Genomic DNA, 19,652 nt, shown 5'->3' on the forward strand with positions numbered 1-19,652 from the left:
CAATTATGGGAACAAAACTGTTTTAAATCAGATAATTTAAAATAACTTTAAGATACAGTTTGATTCCAATTATCTTTGCACATCTTAATGATTTTTAAAATTATTTACACTTTTTCCCATATTAATTTAAATAGTAATAAAATTACATATCGAGACATATATTATTCATACTTTTGCACTTATCTTATAATTGAACAAATATACACTAAAAAATATTATAATTATTTATTGTTTACAATTTAACCACTAATTTTATTATTTAAATATCTAATAGAAAAATATTATCCGTGCATCGCACGGGTAAAATACTAGTTATACTTTTATACCTTAAGTATAATCTTTTTTATCATATCGCCTTTAACTTGTTCTTTTCATGCGCCTCCCTATATGAATGAATTAATTATAATTATTATAAAAATAAATTCAATGACCATGTATAATTGTAAATATACTCGTTTGTATTTAATTATTAACTTAATTAACATAATAATTATTAGTTAATTATACTAATATTTGTGCAATTAATTCTTTAAATATCATAATGATTAGTAGTTATTATACTAATATTATGCCATTATACTTTTATACTTAAGTATAAAAATATCTAAAGAGAGATTACCATAAAATTACCATTGTAATTACACTAAAGAATAAGAATGATAATTTATTGTGTTTCCATAGTATTATACCTTAAGTATATGTATGTATGTGTATATATATATATATATATATATATTATATATATATATATATATATATATACACTTAATGAGAACGTGTGCCCGGGAGAGAAATAAGAACGATCCACAGCAGTCCACGTGTCCAGATCAACAAATCAGATGTAATTTTAAAAAAACGACACGGTGGCATTTTTGTAAATATCTCAAACTTTGGTGCAAGTAAATGTGTTATAAGTGCAAGTAGTTGGTGCACATTTGTAAGTAAAAAGTGCAAGTAAAATCACTTAAAAGTGCACCTATTTTCACTTACAAGTGCAAGTAATTTACCCTGTTAACATTCATGTACATAGGGGCAACTAATTATACCATTAGGTGCAACTAATTATAACGTTAAGTGCACTTAGTATTGATACTCAATGTACATTTTACTTGCACATGTAATACATTTTACATGCACTTATGCACCTATTTTCAATTACAAATGCAAGTAATTTACCTTGTTAACTGCGATTCGTTCTCAATTCTCTCCTGGTTGGTGCGTTCTCATTTGAACGCAGTTCTCTCTCTCTCTCTCTCTCTCTCTCTCTATATATATATATATATATATATATATATCAGCATTTTACACAAGATATTTGCCAAATGGAGAGAAGTGTGGTCGTGGTTGACTTGTATATTCAAAAGAACTTGACAAAGTGTTTTGTTTTTGCTGCAATATTTTTAAAAAATTATAGGAAAAGGTGTATTTTTTTATACAATATATATATTGACACAAATTTTTAAACAATTATTATTTATATATAGAAATTATTTGAGAAAGGGGCTCAATTTGTGTTAAAGAATTAATTAACTAAATAAACTGAGCCTAAGTAAACTTGTCGAAGCGACTTGTAAGGGTTTGTGTTAAAAAATTGACTAAATATTCAAAGCTAAAGTAATTTGGTAAAACAATGTTACACACCGGAAAGTTTTCAAAAGTTAGTGTTTAATACGTATTCCAAGGTAGTATATAGCATGCTAAGTAAAATAAAGTATTTGAAGTAAATAAATACATACTTTTATAGTAATTTGGGGTGATTTGATTCCTTTCTTTTTTTTTTTTTTGTGTTAACCACAAGGGGGGAAACCCAACACCAAAGAAAGGATTACAAGTTTACAAACGCCCCATGCACGGGAACCCTCCGGAGAAACCGCACGCCAATTTGGTCTTCAGACACCATGGGGCCAAGCGCAGCCGGTAGATCGCTCAAATCCGTAAGGTTCCCCGGGCTCAGAATGACCTGTTTTGCCAGAGCATCACCGACCCTGTTTTGTTTCCGAAACACATGATGAAACTCAACCGATTGGAGTCGTGCCTTCTCCACACGACAACATTTAATAAAGTTCGCATAACCACTTTTCGAGTGACTAGCATTCCGCAAGAGATCAATAATGGTTCGAGAGTCGCTTTCCAAAATTATGTGTCGATAGCCTTTTCGGACCGCGAAACGAAGGCCATGCCATACAGCCCAAGCTTAAGTTATTCCTTTACTTCACTTTTCTCATATCTTGTAAGAAGTAATTTAATACTGTAATAAATTTGTTTACCTAACAATTTATAAGTAAAAACAAAAAAATGTGCCAAAGACCTTGTGGTCTAGTGGCATCCGGTGTCCCAGTTTACACTCCCACATGGATGATGGGAGTGGGTCCTTAGTGGAGGCAACTGTTGATTCTTTGTGCTTCAGTAGGTTGAGAAAGTAGCTATGAACAGATACTACATTGTAATAGAGTTAGTATGTAGTCCTAAAAAAAACCAAAAAATATATTTTTTTCTTTTGAAACAATTACAAATAAGATCAATGGAACGGTATATCATTCCTTGCAGTCAGACATAGAAATAATTTCCCTAGCAATGCTACAAATAACTTGATTTGCAAACTGTTTCACAAATTTGAAGCTAAATCCGTTGGATGAACTTAACGCTTCTTTAATATCATTGAAGGATTGATCAAACGTAGTCAAGACTAATTTCGGTTGGAAAGTCTTGCATACCACCTGAGTATTTGTTTTCAACCTTACGTTCATTGATAATACATCCATCGATCTGAACTGCATATGCTCTTTTTCATTGTCATCTTTGTCACGCCTAGGATGAGGTTCACATACGCCATGACCAACTTTTATGATTCACACTTATGAAGAAAAGAACTCTTCAAAAGAAACGAGAGGAAAACAAACTCGTCAATAGAAACGAGAGGAAAATAAACTTGTCACACAAATGAGAGAAACAGACAGAAAAATACAAACAAATACAGAACACACAAGAAAAGGGAAACAACAGTACACATCTTCTTGAAAACTTTATTTTAGGGATCCACTAAAATCAAACCACCTCTTTATCCATATCTGGTTGAATCCTTTGAACTTTGAAACTTCTGCAACTTCCTTCGAAAGTTGGTGGTTGAATCGGTAGTGAAAGTTATGAAAAAAAAAAAAAAAAAAAAAAAAAAAACAAAACAAAACAAAACAAAACAAAACAAAAAACAAAGGGAAATAGTAGACCGCCGGCCAAAGACCTGCCGACACGAAGCTCCGTCAGAGCTTCAGTCAGATCTGGCCAGATGCTGGCGGCCAAAAGAGAGGCAAGATTTTGAGAGGCAGAAGAGAGGATTCGAGAGAGTAGGCTAGGGTTTTATAAAAGAGTACTATTTTACCACTTTCCCAAAAAATGTTTTGATCACAAAGTAAACATTATTTGCCTAGATGGCGTGGTGGTTCAGCACCTCGTCCCTTAAGTATGAGATTGAGAGTTCGATCCCCACCCATGTGAATGGAACAAACTACTTGGGAACCCGTCCATGTGAAAGGGTTAAGTGTTAAGTCTTCTTTGAATGTCGGCTGGGGGAGTACCTTTGGGTTTTATTATTTGCCTAGATTTTTACAAAGTTCTCAAAGCTTGCTACTTAAAAAACATTATTTGCCTATAGATTTTTATAAAGTTCTCAAAGTTTGCTACTATTCATCTATCTACCAAAACTGCAAGATCAACAAACTTCCACACAAAGACTGAATATCATATTCTCCAACAAATGTGTAACTTTATATGGTATTTAAAAAGTTTTAAATTGGGATAATTTTAACCAAGTTGGTTTGACTATTGGTTAGATAATCACAAGATTCTAATTTCGACTCCCAGTTAAAATGGTTTATTAACATTTTTTATTTGAGCTGGTCACGTATGAGCAATCTAACCTAAGTTGATTTACATTCTTGTAGTTTTTTGTTAGCTTAGATTACAAATGGGATATAATTCACCCAATACACTTTAGATAGTTACTGCAAATGCAATGGCATTAGCAATTTGGCACCATTAATTAACGGCTAATGTACAAAATTAGAGTCCTCCCCTACCAATTCAAAGCAACGTCTACGGAATTTGAACTTCATTGTCGCTATCATTTGTAAGATAAATTAGGAGAAACAATATTTTGTCGACATAGAGAATAACTGAATATGATTCATTTATTTATTTCAATTAATATAACTATTTTTTTTTTTAAAAAAAAACTATTTTTTTCCAAATTTATCTCACTGTTTATTAATATAAAATAATTTTAGGAGGAAAATTTAGGAATACTCTAATATTAATTATTGATTGGCCGTTAATTAACGGATAACGCACAACATTAGAGCCTAGCTTTATCAAAGCAGCGTCTACGGAATTCAAAACTTCATCGTCGCTATCATTTGTAACTTGCCGGCTTTTCCATTGAATCTACCTCCGTTGATAAGATTCTGTGACAATCCAGCCCTATAAATACCGTTGCATCTTTAACCCAATGCATTCACTCACAACACATTACAGTTGTAAACATTTTACAACCATTTTTAATTAAGGTTTGAGGTTGTTAATTACTATGGCTTATTCCAATAGCAGCTTGAAGCTCCTCGTTGCTCTTGCACTGGTGTTTGCGACGTCGGCGTATTTAGCCGCGTCTCGAACATTGTCTGATTCATTGATGGTGGTGAGGCACGAGCAATGGATGGCTCAGTATGGACGTGTTTACAAAAATGAAGCTGAAAAAATGAAACGATATAACATTTTCAAAGAGAATGTAGAATACATTGAGTCTTTTAACGAGGCTGGAACCAAGCCTTATAAGCTTGGCATCAATGCATTTGCCGATTTGACTAACCAGGAATTCCGAGCATCTCGGAATGGATACAAATTGCCTCACGAGTGCTCCTCCAATACGCCATTTAGGTATGAAAATGTGAGTGCAGTTCCTACTACCGTGGATTGGAGAAAGAAGGGAGCTGTTACTCCCGTTAAAGATCAAGGCCAATGTGGTAAGTATAATTATACTCACGCTGTCCGTTTTATATGTCATATTTACTATTGATTGGTCAAAACAACTCTTTATTCTTTGTTTATTTTCTTTATTATTATTTTTTATTTATTTTTAAATATGATTTGTTGTGTTTAATAGTACTTTTAGTGTAGTTTCTAAATATATAAATTTTGTATATTAATACTAAATTTAATATTATGAAAAATTGAATTAAAAATAACTCCAGTCAATCAAGCCTTCTAACTGAACCAGACACATAAATGGGACGGAGGGAGTATTATCCAACTTTGATTTGTTAGGGTGTGTTTGGTTCGCACATTGGAATCGGAACTAGTATCAAATACTTGGTAATGGTAATGAGTTTTGGTGAAAGTATTTTGCATGTCAGAGTAAGGCGGTACCGACGTCGACTTATAAAAACAAAAATATAATGCATGTATGTGGGTGTATGTCATATATTACATTATATATATTATATATATATATATATATATCTTCTACTTCTCTTATTTATATAAATAAATAAATTTAAATATATATATATAAAAAGAAAAAGTAATAAGGCTGACTCGCTCGAGTTAACTCAGCTAACTTTGCCGAGTTAGGCGAGTTAACTCTGCCAAATTCGACCGAGTCGACTGTCAACTCGACCCAGTCGGCCAAGTTAGGCGCTAGGCGGCCGCCTAGGGAGCAATTCGCCTCGGTCTAGGGGCGTCTAGGTGAGAGATTTTTGCAACAGTTTTTGCAATTAAGGGGTAATCAAAACTCACAGTAGTGTTCTAAAAATCTGTCAACTAAACAATAACAATGACTTTAATACCTATTCCTGATAGCTAAATCTGTCAACCAAACGCACCCTTAATATATCTTCATACTTGCCTGGGAACTAACAGAATTAATTGTAAAATTACATAGGATGTTGCTGGGCATTTTCTGCTGTTGCTGCCATGGAAGGAATTACCAAGCTCTCAACCGGCAATCTGATTTCACTGTCCGAGCAAGAGCTAGTAGATTGCGACATAAAAGGCACAGACCAAGGCTGCGAAGGAGGCCTAATGGACGATGCATTCACCTTCATAATAAACAACAAAGGCCTCACAACCGAATCCAACTACCCATACCAAGGAACCGACGGCTCCTGCAAGAAAAGCAAGTCATCCAACAGCGCAGCAAAGATCAGTGGCTACCAAGACGTCCCCGCTAACAGCGAGTCGGCGTTGGAGAAGGCCGTGGCTAACCAGCCCGTATCCGTGGCCATAGATGCCGGCGGGTCGGATTTCCAGTTCTACTCGAGCGGGGTGTTCACGGGAGAGTGCGGGACGGAGCTGGATCACGGCGTGACGGCTGTTGGGTATGGGGTTGCGGAGGATGGGAGTAAGTATTGGTTGGTGAAGAATTCATGGGGAACGAGTTGGGGTGAGAAGGGTTACATTAGGATGCAGAAAGACATTGAGGCTAAGGAAGGGCTTTGTGGTATTGCCATGCAATCATCCTATCCCTCTGCTTGAGTAATACTCCATATGTTTATATTTGATTTGATGAGGCTTTGTATAAATTATCCCTAAAACGCCTCTGTAATTAATGTATCCATTAATTCGTGTGTATTTTTTTTTTAATACTACTAATTCTATTACAATGCAGTATCTGTTCATAATTACTTTTTCAACATATTGAAGCACAAGAGTCAGCATTGCTTGGGTTTGGCATGTTTTGATTGTACTTTCATTTTATACTCTTATTATGATTTGGCATGTTTTGATTGTTCAATTTAGTAGGGGACCATGATGTTTATCCATTCATTTTTTAAAAGGAGAAAATTTGGGAGTACATCAAGTATTTTTCTTCTTATTATTATTACTAGTATTTTTACTCGTGCTATACATGAAATGGATTTACTATAATATTTTAAGAATATTTGGTTCGATATATAATTATATAAATTATAGGGGAAAATGTCAAATAAGTCCCTAAACTTTACCTAAAAAGTCAATTAGCCTCCTAAACTTTTAAAAAGTGTAATTACACCCTTTAATATGGTATATTGAAGTAATGAAGCCCAAAAAAGATAAATGACCTGCTATTGAAGGTTATTAGGATTCCAACGTCAATTCTATCCATCTCTGGCGAACGGAACTGTCGAACTGTCGTCGTCTACCAGAGAAGGCGACCACTTGGTCGCTAGTTGAGAAGGCAACATATTACCTAAGATGAGAATGCGACCACTTGGTCATCAATTGAGAAGGCGACATGCTATTACCTAAGATGAAAAGGCGACCAATTGGTTGTTCGCTGCCAGAGATGGATAAAATTAATGTCACGATCCTAATGACCTGTAATAACATATTATTTATCGATTATTGGACTTCATTGCCTCAAAATAACATGTTAAAATGTGTAATTGCACTTTTTAAAAATTTAAGAGACTAATTGACTTTTCAAGATATTATTAGAAAGGCTTCTCTCCTATAACGTTACCATGTGGGTCATAGTTACAAATAACCAAAGTATCCCCAGTGTTGCATATGACTTTAGCACACCCAACTCTGGTGCTCTCCTTCCAAACTACTTGTGTATAATGATGCCAACAATCTTTGTTTTGCTTACAAGTATTTGATGAGTAGTCATAATAGAGTCTCTCCTTAGCCCATGCTGCAACTGCATCACCTGGTGCCCAGTCCGTCCCGCTTCCCCAGAAAAGGTTCTCACCCTAGTCACCATCGGAGTGAAGCAATTCGCAGTTTTGCCGCCGTCGGTGGGCCCACCAGCTTGCATAGCTGGCCAGCTTGGGACTCCATTTGAGTGGAGGAATGCCAAGCTTTGCTCTGATTCTGTTGTGGGGAAGAAGGAACTGTCTGATTGTGTTTCTGGGAGTTTGTCTGATTGGTTTTGATAAACACAGGGAAGAAGTTTGTGATAACAAAAGAAGAATTAATAAGATGGAAGATTTGGCTAGAATGATGCCTTGAACTAAAGATCTTATTTCTGATAGATTTATATATAGATAGAGAGAAAGGGTAACTGGATTTGATGGAAAAAATTGAGCAAATCTTAAGGATTTATATACATGTTAGGAGGAATATATGACAAGGAATCATTTCACATGTGCACAAAGTGACTTAGGTGGAAAATCACGTTAATGAATGTGAAGAATGAGTTCTCAACTTCCCACAACTGTTTCCAATCATTGCCACATGTCATCAATCATTCATTCAACTATGCTCACAGTCACTAAAATAAAGGTTTTCCTCAGTGTTAGCATGTATTAAGGTTGCATCATCACTTATCAACCTTGTAATACTTTACAGTTAATAAACATTTTCTGTCAGACAGAAAAGGGAGTTGCACCATCTAGTTGGTTCTCACTGTAGTAGCTATGGCCTTGTCAAGATGGCCACAGATTCCCACTCCAAACTACAAATCACATCCTGCACGCCAACACGGTAATTGTTAAAATACACGGCCTAACTCCAGTTTAGTAAAAATCTATTGCCATAGTTCAGAGCTCTGTTTGGTAGAGCTTATTTTAGAGCTATAAGTTCTGTTTGATAAAGCATATGGAGCTTAAAATAATAGCTTATTTTGAAACACTACCGTAATGAGCGTTTCAAAATAAGCTAGTAGCTACTAGCTTTTAAGCTTTCTAACTTATAAGCTAGTTATACCAAACAGAGCCAATTGTATTTCCACATACCGAGGGATTTTGCTTGTCAATGTCAAAGCTGTTAATGGCACATGGTTCAGCCAAAAGTTCAATAGGTTCTTCACCTAAGCAATCATAGCAAACCAAAATAATCATAAACCAGAGAAGGGTGTATCCAAAAGCAACAGAAATGATTCAAAAAATGAAAATGCATAAGAAGTCTATATGCATTACATACCTTGCTCAATAACACCAAGGATGCCATCCTCTGAGCAAATCATGGCAGGAAGAAAAGATGAGGCAGAAGTGTGGGCAATGCTGGAAGAATGAGAATAGTTGTCATATTGAACCTCCCAAACCTCACTTTCTGATAGTGTCTGGACTGCTGAACCACTGGTCCCAGCACCACTAAGAACTATAGACTGTTGTGGCTTACGAAGATCCCATACAAATACAGTACCAGAAGAACCTCCTGCCTTTAGGCACAATAAAATTATAGGAAAATAAGCTAATGCACATGGTATTAAGAACTAATCTAAGGATGAGATTTCCATATATTTAATGTCAAATAAACTATATACAGATAATTTTTACTTAATGGCATTATAGGTGAGGGAACATCATAATACATTACTATGGAATCTTGATCTTGAGTAACTCTTCCCAAATAGAGTAGCATACTATCAACACTTTCTTACACATGGACCAAAGGGCATAAAAAGAAGGCCAAAAGCTTATTCAATGGGCATTTATAATGGGGAGAAGAGTCAATAGTAACTGAGGTGTATATAATGAATACCTCACCGGCATTGGAATCAAGTGGAAATGTGGAATCAAGCCATATGATTTAGATGGTTGTATCCTACAGAGTATATGCTAGAATTTTCACATGTGAAATATTTAGCTAGCACAAATATGATTATGAACCAAAATACTATTACAAGTCACCATCTAAAATTCATCATAAAATTTAATCTGTCACTTTGTCAGCCAATTTATTTTCCTAGCAGCAGCAGTTACATGTTGCCAACATCATGGAGATTAATGATGAAGAAAAAAATCACATGATTATAAGTGAAACCTCACATAATTGCATGACAGGCTAAAGATTGTCTATATTGCGCCATAGCTTTATACATTTGCTCTAGTAATTGCTGCAGCTAATGACATTAAAATGTGCAACTTTTGATGTACCATGGTGCTAAAGTGAATTGACCTTGTATTATGTGGTACCTACTGTTCTATTGGCACCAGGTGGGGAGGCGGAGAATGGAGATATGTGCATGTGTGTTTGAGTGAAGGCAGCTTAGTGAGTTCCTTAAATAAGTTTCACAAGGTCTTCTCTCATATATGCCATAACTTGCATCCATAACCTAGGTCTGAGACACATACTGATCTATAATCAATAAAGCATATTATATGAAATTGTGAATATTACTTACAAGACAAGTATGCTTCCTTGATGGTTGAATGTCAATAGAATGCACAATGCCAGACATGATTCCACGATTCCTATAGCATCATGAAATAATTTGTCATTGTGTTACTAGTAACATGAGAAAACAAACAAACAAACAAAAAAAAAAAAAAAACAGAAGACTAAGAGGATGAAATGGTATCTTCAAGACTACATTGAGGTTTGCAACCATGAGATCATAAACAGAAAGGGTCAGTTTGATTAAACCCATTCACATCTTGGCCTCTAAATGAACAAATGAAGATAAAAGAGAAATATACAATGCAGTGATAGTGTACATATCAGTGAAACAGTTTCCCACATTGTAAATCAGTCATAACTAAAGATTAAGGAAATGGGGGGCATAATATGGTTAACTGCTAGTGCATTGTTCTCATACGCTGATGGATTTAATTAACCCGGGTGATCCGAATTAACAAACCCGATAGATAAAAGATTGAATAAGCAAATGAATAATATTACAACAAGACAATGAATATGCGTCGCAAAGACAATTCTTGTATTAGGATGTTGCATAATTGCTATTACAAGAGTAGATTAGGACAAAGATAGATATGAATGTCTTAATGAGACAATAACAAGGTATTTATACTTACTAAACTCCCTAACCGTCCCCCTAATGCGGTGGAGCGGTTACAACTCCGTTTTGACCGCGCCTAGCCCCGCGGTCTGACCGGCCAAATCCTCCCTGACCAAGGCCTTTGGGCCGATGTGGTCTCCAGATGGCCCGGGTCAAGCACGAGGCTCTGGATTCGTCTGCAATCCTTTGTCTCCTCGGATCGGTTTGCTCCGTTTACAATATATCCATCACCAGTCCCCCACCCTCCGAGCTGCGAGAAGTCGTCGACTTAGGAGAGTAGATATCCCAACCCAACCTCCATGTGTCTGAATATTTGCCGCGAATGGACTCCTCTTACAAAATCTCTTCTAGATGTGGTAGAGTCTCAATAAAGGTACAACACTTCCCCATAAAAGCATTGAAAACACCCCAAGTCACACCCATCACATTCTCTCTTCCCAACACCCATTTTGAATTCTACCATAGGGTCAAACCTTTTTCCCACATCCTTCCTTCTTTCCCCCTATTTAATCCCCCTTCTTACCCCCATTCAGCCACCACCACCACATTCCACTCCCAAACTTCTCTCAAGCATTCTCTAAGTTCAAGAGCTCTCCTCCACGTCCTAAGTCCGAGCCCAGTTAGTTTCTTCCCCTCCTTCTTTCCCCACGTGTTCGGCCTCAATTTTTTTCGAATTTCATCTTCCTAGGCTAAAAGGCCTCCTCCCCACCCGTCCTTGAAACGTTGGCTTGCATCGGTGTCATCTCCACATGCGGGTGATCAACAATGATTGTGAATGATGAATCATCCACGTTGAGTGATGTAACATTGCCATCAGTTTCCTCAATGCCTAACGAAGTAGGCATATTGATTTTGGGTGTTTGGACATTGAGGAATTTTGTAATACATTACTTTAGGTCATTGGGATATTCACCCAATTCTCCACGGCGACGTCTGTATAGCTCTTTTACTAAGAGTTTCAACTCATTCACTGATTCTTTGAGAGCTTCAAACTCAGACCGAGTGACGCCCATGACGCCGGCAACGGAACCAATGTTATGTTCTTAACGTCACGGGCAAGAAAACATAAGGAAAAAGAAAGAAAGAATAATAGTTGGAACAAGAAAAGAAGAAGACATTGGGTTTGCTTGAGACCCAAAACTCCCTTAGACCCTTTTTGGGATTGAATTTCTAGCTTCCCTATTATTCCAAATAACACTCCCTTTTATAGGGTTGATTACAAAGGTTCCTAAACTACGAATAAGTAATTGGTAGTTTCTAAATAATTAATATACCTAAACTAATTCAAAGACTAATAGTAATAAGTTCAATAATTATTTAGTAATTTCTAAATAACTATTTATTAGTTTCTAAATAACTATTTAGTAATTTATTAATATCTAAACTATGTAATATAATAAAATAACGCTTCCTCAGCATGTATCAGTCACCCCTTATTTGGACCTCTTCAATTTCCTCTTTCATGTCACAGGTTCTTCGGCCCCCGTGAGCAAGGGCTTCGTGGCCTTCTCGACCCGTCCCCGCATGAAAATTCTCTAAGACATAGCTTCTTCCAACAAAAATTAGAAGCCCGCCTTTGTATTCCTTTCTGTTAGGCCCTCACTCCCCTTCGTGTCCCCTTGGAACACCCGCTTTCGCAAACACAAGACTCCTCGAGCCTATCCCTCTTTGCTAAATGATGTCCATGCCTTCCAAGAGCCGGGTCCCCGTACGGCCACGACCTCGACCGAGCCCATCATGATGGACTCATACTAGCGAGTTCTTGTTNCCAAGCCCCCCCCCCCCCACGGGGCCAAGTCCCCCACCTCGGCCGCGGTCGGGTTGTGCTTCGTGGTCGCCACCGAGTCCCCTCCCGAGGCCGAGCTCGGCCGGGAAGGACTCGGCCGGTCAAACTGTGAGCCTGATCTCGAGGTTGGGCCCGGTCAAAGCGGAGTTGTAACCGCTCAACCGCATTAGGGGGATGGTTAAAAGAGTTTAGTATGTATAAATACCATTGTTATTGTCTCATTAAGATGCTCTTGTAATAGCAATTACGCAACATCCTAAAAAAAAAACAAAAAAGAAGGAAACAGAATTGGATACAGCAAAGTCCAAATTTTACATACAATGTCTAACCATTATTACTGGCTTACTACATGGAGCATATAAAGACAATATATACCCAAGAAGAAATCAATGCCTTTACCAGACCCAATTTTGAATATCCTGATTTTTAGTGACTGACACTTAATAAACTAAGTACGGCCCAAATATGAAAACCTCAAACCGGGAAAAAAAAACATGCACTTTAAACTTGACTCTTATAAATATATAGAATCCCAGGGCACATTTTCTATTCCCAACTTTCGAACATTATATATCAAATACGGAGTAAGTGGCATCCCACTTCTAAAATTTGTTTTGTCAAAAGTGATAACTCAGGTATTTAGCATTTAGGCCAACAGGTTGGCCAACAAATTCATCCATTTGACATTGTTACCCTTAAATAAAAAGGTACTGCATTGTGCATGACGGTAGGGATATATTTGTGAGAAAAATTGCATTGTGCAACTCTTATCACATAATGTATAAAAAAAGTTAACAGAAAAAAAACAGACATAAATAAGTGATATAACCTGGAATGAGATTTATTATGTTTTTAGATTATATTAGATTAGATAAGTGGCATCCCACTTCTAAAATTTGTTTTGTCAAAAGTGATAACTCAGGTATTTAGCATTTAGGTCAACAGGTCGGCAAACAAATTCATCCATTTGACATAGTTCTTCTAAACTACAAGTGCAATAATTCAAAGATCTGTAAAGATTTAACAAATAGAACAGCACATTTACAAACTGTATGACATGAAACCGAATTAAAATAATTGAGACAGATTCTATTACCAATTGCCTTTAAACTGAGAAACAGGTCCGCCAGGCGATCTCCGATCCCACCACTGTAGACTATAACCCAATCCGCCGGTCACAAACTCCACTGGCGAAGCCCACTTAACCGCCTGGTAAGAAACCAGCCCATTATTGTCGAAAACTTTCTGAAAATTCACTGTCTTTCCAATGCTACGACCAATGTTGATCCAATTCACCCTCCCATCTTCCCCAACACTAACAGCCTCGGACCCATTTTCACTCACATCAATCCCCAAGATGGGTCCGAAGTGGAACCCTCTTTCGGTCACCGAGGCCTCGACATTTAACGACCCATTCATCAAATCCGCAGAGAGAATCGAGAGAGAACCTGACGATGAGGCTGCAGCAATGAGAGGTTTATTGGAGGTTCGGCAGGTTTTCAGTGCAGAGATCCGAGAAGGGGTGGAAAGGGATGATTCTACACTGAGTTCGGGAATTTCCGGATCTGAATCCGACGGCGGCGATTGGGAGAGGCTGAGCAGTTGGAGGGAGGAGGAAGACGCGTCGGAATCGAAGGCGGCAAGGATAATGTGGCGGTGGAAGGCGGAGAGTCGGGGAAGCCATCGGAGAGCGTCGATGTACTGGCTCTGTGGGTATCGGTGAACTTGAATTGGGGTTGTTAGAGCCATTATTAGGGTTTTGTGAGGGTTTAGCTGAGTTTTTAGACTGAAGCTCGGCACTCAACTACTGAGATCGACAGTCATCCTCGAAGTCCATTCATAATTCCCCCCAATTCCAAAACGCGCCTGTGTCAATGATATTTTTTTTAATGTAAAGTTAAAAAATTATAAATATAAAATTCAAAAATTGTCAATATAGATTCAAAGTTGTGTTATACTGTTGAATATAGAGTTTTGTCATTGTAAATAGAGTTCTTTAATTGTGAATATAGAGTTATGAAATTGTAAATATAGAGTTCTGTATTTGTGAATATACAATTCTGTAATTGTGAATATAGAGTTCAAAATTTGTGAATATTGAGCTCTGCAATTGTAAATATTGAGTTATGTAATTTTGTATATTGAGATCTAAAATTGTAAATATTCAATTCTAAAATTGCGAATGTAGAGTTTAAAAATTATGAATATAGAAGAACGAATTCTGAAGACGAATGGCAAGTTAACGGTATTAGGATTCTAGGTCTTTGACTCATATTGTGATTTAACGGTATTAGGATTCTAGGTCTTTGACTCATATTGTGATTCACTATCCTACTCATCCTATACCTAGGTCTTTGACTCATATTGTGATTCACTATCCTACTCATCCTATACCTAGGTCTTTGACTCATATTGTGATTCACTATCCTACTCATCCTATACCTAGGTCTTTGACTCATATTGTGATTCACTATCTTACTCATCCTATACCTCTACTTGTGTATATTTATATATTCTCTCAGACTCTGTAACATGTCGTTGTTAGTCAATACAATTATACATTCTCATCTGGTATCAGTTAGCCTAGGTTCTCAATGGCTGATGATTCTATGAACTCGTCTGAGCGTATCGTTTCTAGTGTGGCTATTTCCTCTGTCACGACAACGGTGAATTCGTTGTCTATAGCCCATCACTTCATCAGTATCAAGCTCAATTATAAAAAAAAAAAAATTTGTTCTGGAGGACGTTGGTGGTGCCCTTTCTTGTTGGTCATGATCTGATTGGTTACGTTGACGGAACGATCGTGACGCCGCCGGCCATGCTCCCTGTTGTTGATAAGGACTCACTACCGACGCCGAATCCGGCCTTCATTGCTTGGCGCCGCCAGGATAAGGCCCTCCTCTCCATGCTCGCGTCGTCTCTTACGGGTGAGGTTATGCCTCTCGCGGTGGGTTGCCGCACCAGTCGGGCGCTATGGGATGCAGTCATGCAAGCTTTGGCGTCGTCTACCCGTGCTCGGACTCAGAACCTTGTCGGCCAGCTTCATAGTCTCCGGCAAGGAGACTCGTCGGTGGTGGACTATATTGGTCGTGCGAAATTGATCGTTGAGGAACTCGCGCTTGCCGGCGGGCCAGTCACTCTCGATGAACAGAACATGTACGTGTTCCGAGGGTTGCGACCTGAGTACCGAGGGTTGACGTCTTCCCTTGCTGTTCATGGAGATCCGGTCACGCTTTAGGAGCTTGCTGATCACCTAGGGCATCAGGAATTTCTCGCTGCAGATGACTACGGTGGTGGTGCGTCGCCGGCGGTCTACACAGTGCAGCGTGGTGGTCATCGGTTTCCTCGCGGAGGACAGCAGCGCGGTGGGCAGCGTGGGGCTGCCGATGGTGGAGGCCAGCGCGGTTGCGGTCAGGCTGGGCAGTCACCGGCTGGTCGTGGTGGCCGTGGTGGTCGAGGTAGCTCCTGTGGCGGTCGTGTGTTCTGTCAAATTTGTAGGCGTCCAGGTCTCTCCGCCGCGGCTTGTTACGACAGGTTTAATGAAGTTGTTGCTCCTCGTGCGAACTTTTCCTATCATGATGTTGGGGCGCCACCTCTTGACTCTCAGTTGTGGGTCCTAGACACGGGTGCTACGAATCATGTAACGCCAGATATTGCTGCGTTGTCTATTCCTGAGGAGTATATGGGTATTGATACTCTTCGTGTTGCTGACGGTATGGGTCTTCCTATTAGTCATATTGGTCATGCTTCCTTTAGTACCTCCTCTCGTTCTTTTCGTATATCTAATATTCTTCGTGTTCCTTCGCTTTCTACGTCTCTTTTATCTGTTCAGAAATTCACTACAGATAATAATGTCTTTTTTGAGTTTCATCCGTCGTTTTTTGTTGTGAAGGATATTCAAACCAAGGAACCTCTACTGCGGGGCAATAGCTCTGGGGGTATTTACATCTTGCTAGTTTTGAGTTCTAGTTCGTCGCCTTCTGCGTTCCTTTCGGCCCGTGCCTCCGTTCCTACCCGGCATGATCGTCTCGGTCACCCTCATGATCGTGTTCTTGGTTCTGTTTTATGTTTTTGTTCAGTTAGTGGGTCAAGGTCTCTGTCTCGTTGTAATTCGGGTCTATGTAGTGCTTGTCAGTTGGGCAAGTCTGCTCGTTTTCCTTTATCTCGTATTGATTCTTCTAGTTCTGTTGTTTTGGATTTAATTTATACGGACTTCTGGGGTCCTGCTCCCATTTTATCTTCTGATGGTTATCGCTATTTTGTTCTTTTTGTTGATGATCATTCGCGTTATACTTGGTACTATCCAATGAAACAGAAATCTGATTTGCATGCAATATTTGATAAGTTTCGTGTCATGGTTGAGCGGTCTTTTAATCGCAAGATTAAAATCTATTCAGTCTGACTTAGGGGCTGAATATAAGAAATTGCATCCCACTCTTGCCTCTTTAGGTATTTTCCATAGGCAGTCATGTGCTTACACTCATGAGCAGAATGGGCGCGTTGAGCGCAAACACAGGCAAGTTGTTGAGACTGGTTTGACTCTCTTGGCTCATGCTTCTGTTCCGTCTAAGTACTGGGATTATTCCTTTGAGACTGTGGTCTATCTTATTAACAGGATCCCTTTTCCTACATTGCATAATTCCACTCCTTATTTTTTGCTTCATAAGTCTCCACCGTCTTATTCTTTCCTGCGTGTGTTTGGGTGTCTGTGCTATCCACACTTGCGTCCTTATAATCGTCATAAGTTATCCTTTCGGTCCTCTCCATGTGTCTTCTTAGGTTACCTAGATTCCTTTCGGGGGTACAGGTGCATGGACTTGTTAACTAATAAGATTTATGTATGCAGGTATGTTCGGTTTGATGAAACTAAGTTTCCGTTTGCTATGTCTGCTGCACAGGTACCTGCACCGTCACGGCTGCACCCGTGGGCTGAATCAGTCCTAAAGCCGTGCTTTGTTGCTGCGCCTACTCCTCCGCCACCGCAGTTAGACGTGTCTACTAGTGCCCCCTGCTGCTAAGCCACGGGGTAGGCCCCGTGGGAAGTCTGCTAGACCCACGACTCGGTCTCATGCCATGGCTACTCGGAGTAGATCTCAGGCTCCTCTTGCTGGTCTAGCTGCTCAAGTATGTCCTATTGATCCGACTTGCTACTCTCAAGCAGTAAAATACTCAGAGTGGCGTGAGGCAATGGATAAAGAGTTTAATGCCCTCCTTTAGAATCAGACTTGGTGTTTGGTCTCATCGACTCCTTCTATGAATGTCATTGGTTACAAGTGGGTTTTTCGTACTAAACGCAAGGCTGATGGCTCGATTGAGAGGTATAAGGCTCGGTTGGTGGCGAAGGCGTTTAATCCGGTGCCTGAGCAGGACTTCTTTGACACGTTCAGTCCTATGGTCAAGCCCACTACAGTCAGGTTACTTCTTTCTTTGGTTGTTTCTTCTAGTTGCGTTATTAGGCAGCTTGATGTGCACAATGCCTTTCTGAATGGTAGTTTGTCTAAGACTGTTTATATGTGTCAACCACCTGGTTATGCTGATTCTCAGTATCCTGACCATGTCTGCTTATTGAGACGCTCTTTGTATGGGTTGAAGCAGGCACCCCGTGCTTGGTTCAATCGGTTGCATGATTTTCTCTTATCTGTGAGCTTTGTTGTTTCCAAGACAGACGTGTCTCTTTTTCATTGTTCTATGGATTCTGGTTTTATGTTCATACTGGTGTATGTTGATGATATCCTTGTTATGGGGAGTAGTCAGGGCCTAGTGGATTCGATCTTAGCTAAATTATCTGCTACATTTAAGATACGAGATCTTGGGGAACCTGGGTTCTTTCTTGGTATTGAGACGGTGCGGTGTGGTGTTGATTTGCTGTTCTCTTAGCAGCGTTATATGAATGACATCTTGAAGCGTGTAGGCATGTCTGATTGCAAGCCTCTGTCTACTTCTATCTCTTTAACTAGGGACTCTACATTGCAAGCAGATCCCTATGATGATCCTACTCGGTACAGGAGTCTTGCTGGGGCTCTACAGTATCTTACAGTTACTCGCCCAGATCTCTCCTTTGCGGTCAATCTGCTGTGTCAGCATATGCATGCACCTACGGTTCTGCACTGGAGCAGCTGAAACGAGTTCTGCGGTATGTTAAAGGTACTCTCCTCTTTGGGCTTTGTGTTCGGTCGCCCTCTTTTAGGGAGCTGCATGCCTTTTCTGACTCTGACTGGGCTGGCTACCCTAAGGATCGTAAGTCCACAAGTGGATTCGATGTGTTTCTTGGATCCAACCTCGTCTCTTGGGTCTGCAAGAAGCAGAGGATAGTTGCTAGGTCTTCTACTGAAACTGAATACAAGGCCCTTGCAGATGTATGTGCTGAGGTTACATGGATTTTGTCTCTCTTGCGTGAGCTTCACATTACTGGTGTCTCGGTTCCCAAATTATGGTGTGACAACCTTTGTGCCACCTATACGTGTGCCAATCCAGTCTTTCATGCTCGCACTAAGCATATAGAGATTGATTATCACTTTGTTCGAGATAAGGTGGCTGCTGGTGAGATTCAGGTGAATTTTATTTCCACGAAAGACCAGCTTGCTGATATCTTCACCAAAGCTCTTCCTGGTCTTAGATTCAATTTTCTCAGAGACAAGCTACAGGTTGCCAGTTTGCCCTGTGCTTGAGGGGGAGTATTAGGACTCTAGGTCTTTGACTCATATTGTGATTCACTATCCTACTCATCCTATACACTCATATTGTGATCCAGTATCCTACTCATCCTATACCTCTACTTGTGTATATTTATATATTATCTCAGACTCTGTAACCTGTCGTTGTTAGTCAATACAATCATACGTTCTCATCAACGGAAAGGAAGGAAGCAATTTTTTTTTTTAATTTAGACGGCGTCATTTTGAAGCAATTTGAGACGTAATTTTTAATTCAAAAGGCATAACAAGTGCCTTATTTTTCTATGCGTCTATAAATAAGTTAAAGGAAATTTAACTATCTTCCTTTCAAAAAAAAAAAAAAGTTAAAACTTTCTTGAAAATTTACAAATTGAGAAAATTATTTTTGGATAAATAAAAATCTAATTTCATGATATTAAGAAAATTAAATTCACCTAGGAGTAAAATCATTATCCCGTAGTTTTTTGACTAAGAATTTTGA

The 19,652-nt window shown here is 38.9% G+C and overlaps 2 protein-coding genes across 2 annotated transcripts; one reads left to right on the forward strand and one right to left on the reverse strand.

The window, feature by feature from the left end:
- The first annotated feature begins 4,532 nt into the window (after positions 1-4,532).
- Positions 4,533-6,671, forward strand: LOC116014242 (senescence-specific cysteine protease SAG39-like). The gene is made up of 2 exons (XM_031254259.1): positions 4,533-5,012; positions 5,930-6,671. The coding sequence occupies exons 1-2, from the start codon at positions 4,580-4,582 to the stop codon at positions 6,520-6,522; spliced, it is 1,026 nt and encodes a 341-aa protein (XP_031110119.1). The 5' UTR covers positions 4,533-4,579; the 3' UTR covers positions 6,523-6,671.
- A 1,422-nt stretch (positions 6,672-8,093) lies between these two features.
- LOC116012155 (nuclear pore complex protein NUP43) lies at positions 8,094-14,323 on the reverse strand. Its single transcript, XM_031251632.1, has 5 exons — positions 13,594-14,323; positions 10,097-10,166; positions 8,893-9,130; positions 8,706-8,779; positions 8,094-8,439 (listed from the first exon to the last, which is right to left on the reverse strand). Exons 1-5 carry the CDS (start codon positions 14,244-14,246, stop codon positions 8,386-8,388), a joined length of 1,089 nt encoding a protein of 362 aa, XP_031107492.1. The 5' UTR covers positions 14,247-14,323; the 3' UTR covers positions 8,094-8,385.
- Positions 14,324-19,652: the final 5,329 nt, after the last annotated feature.

The sequence above is a fragment of the Ipomoea triloba genome, chromosome 3 (genome assembly GCF_003576645.1).
Source record: "Ipomoea triloba cultivar NCNSP0323 chromosome 3, ASM357664v1".
Lineage (NCBI taxonomy): Eukaryota > Viridiplantae > Streptophyta > Magnoliopsida > Solanales > Convolvulaceae > Ipomoea > Ipomoea triloba.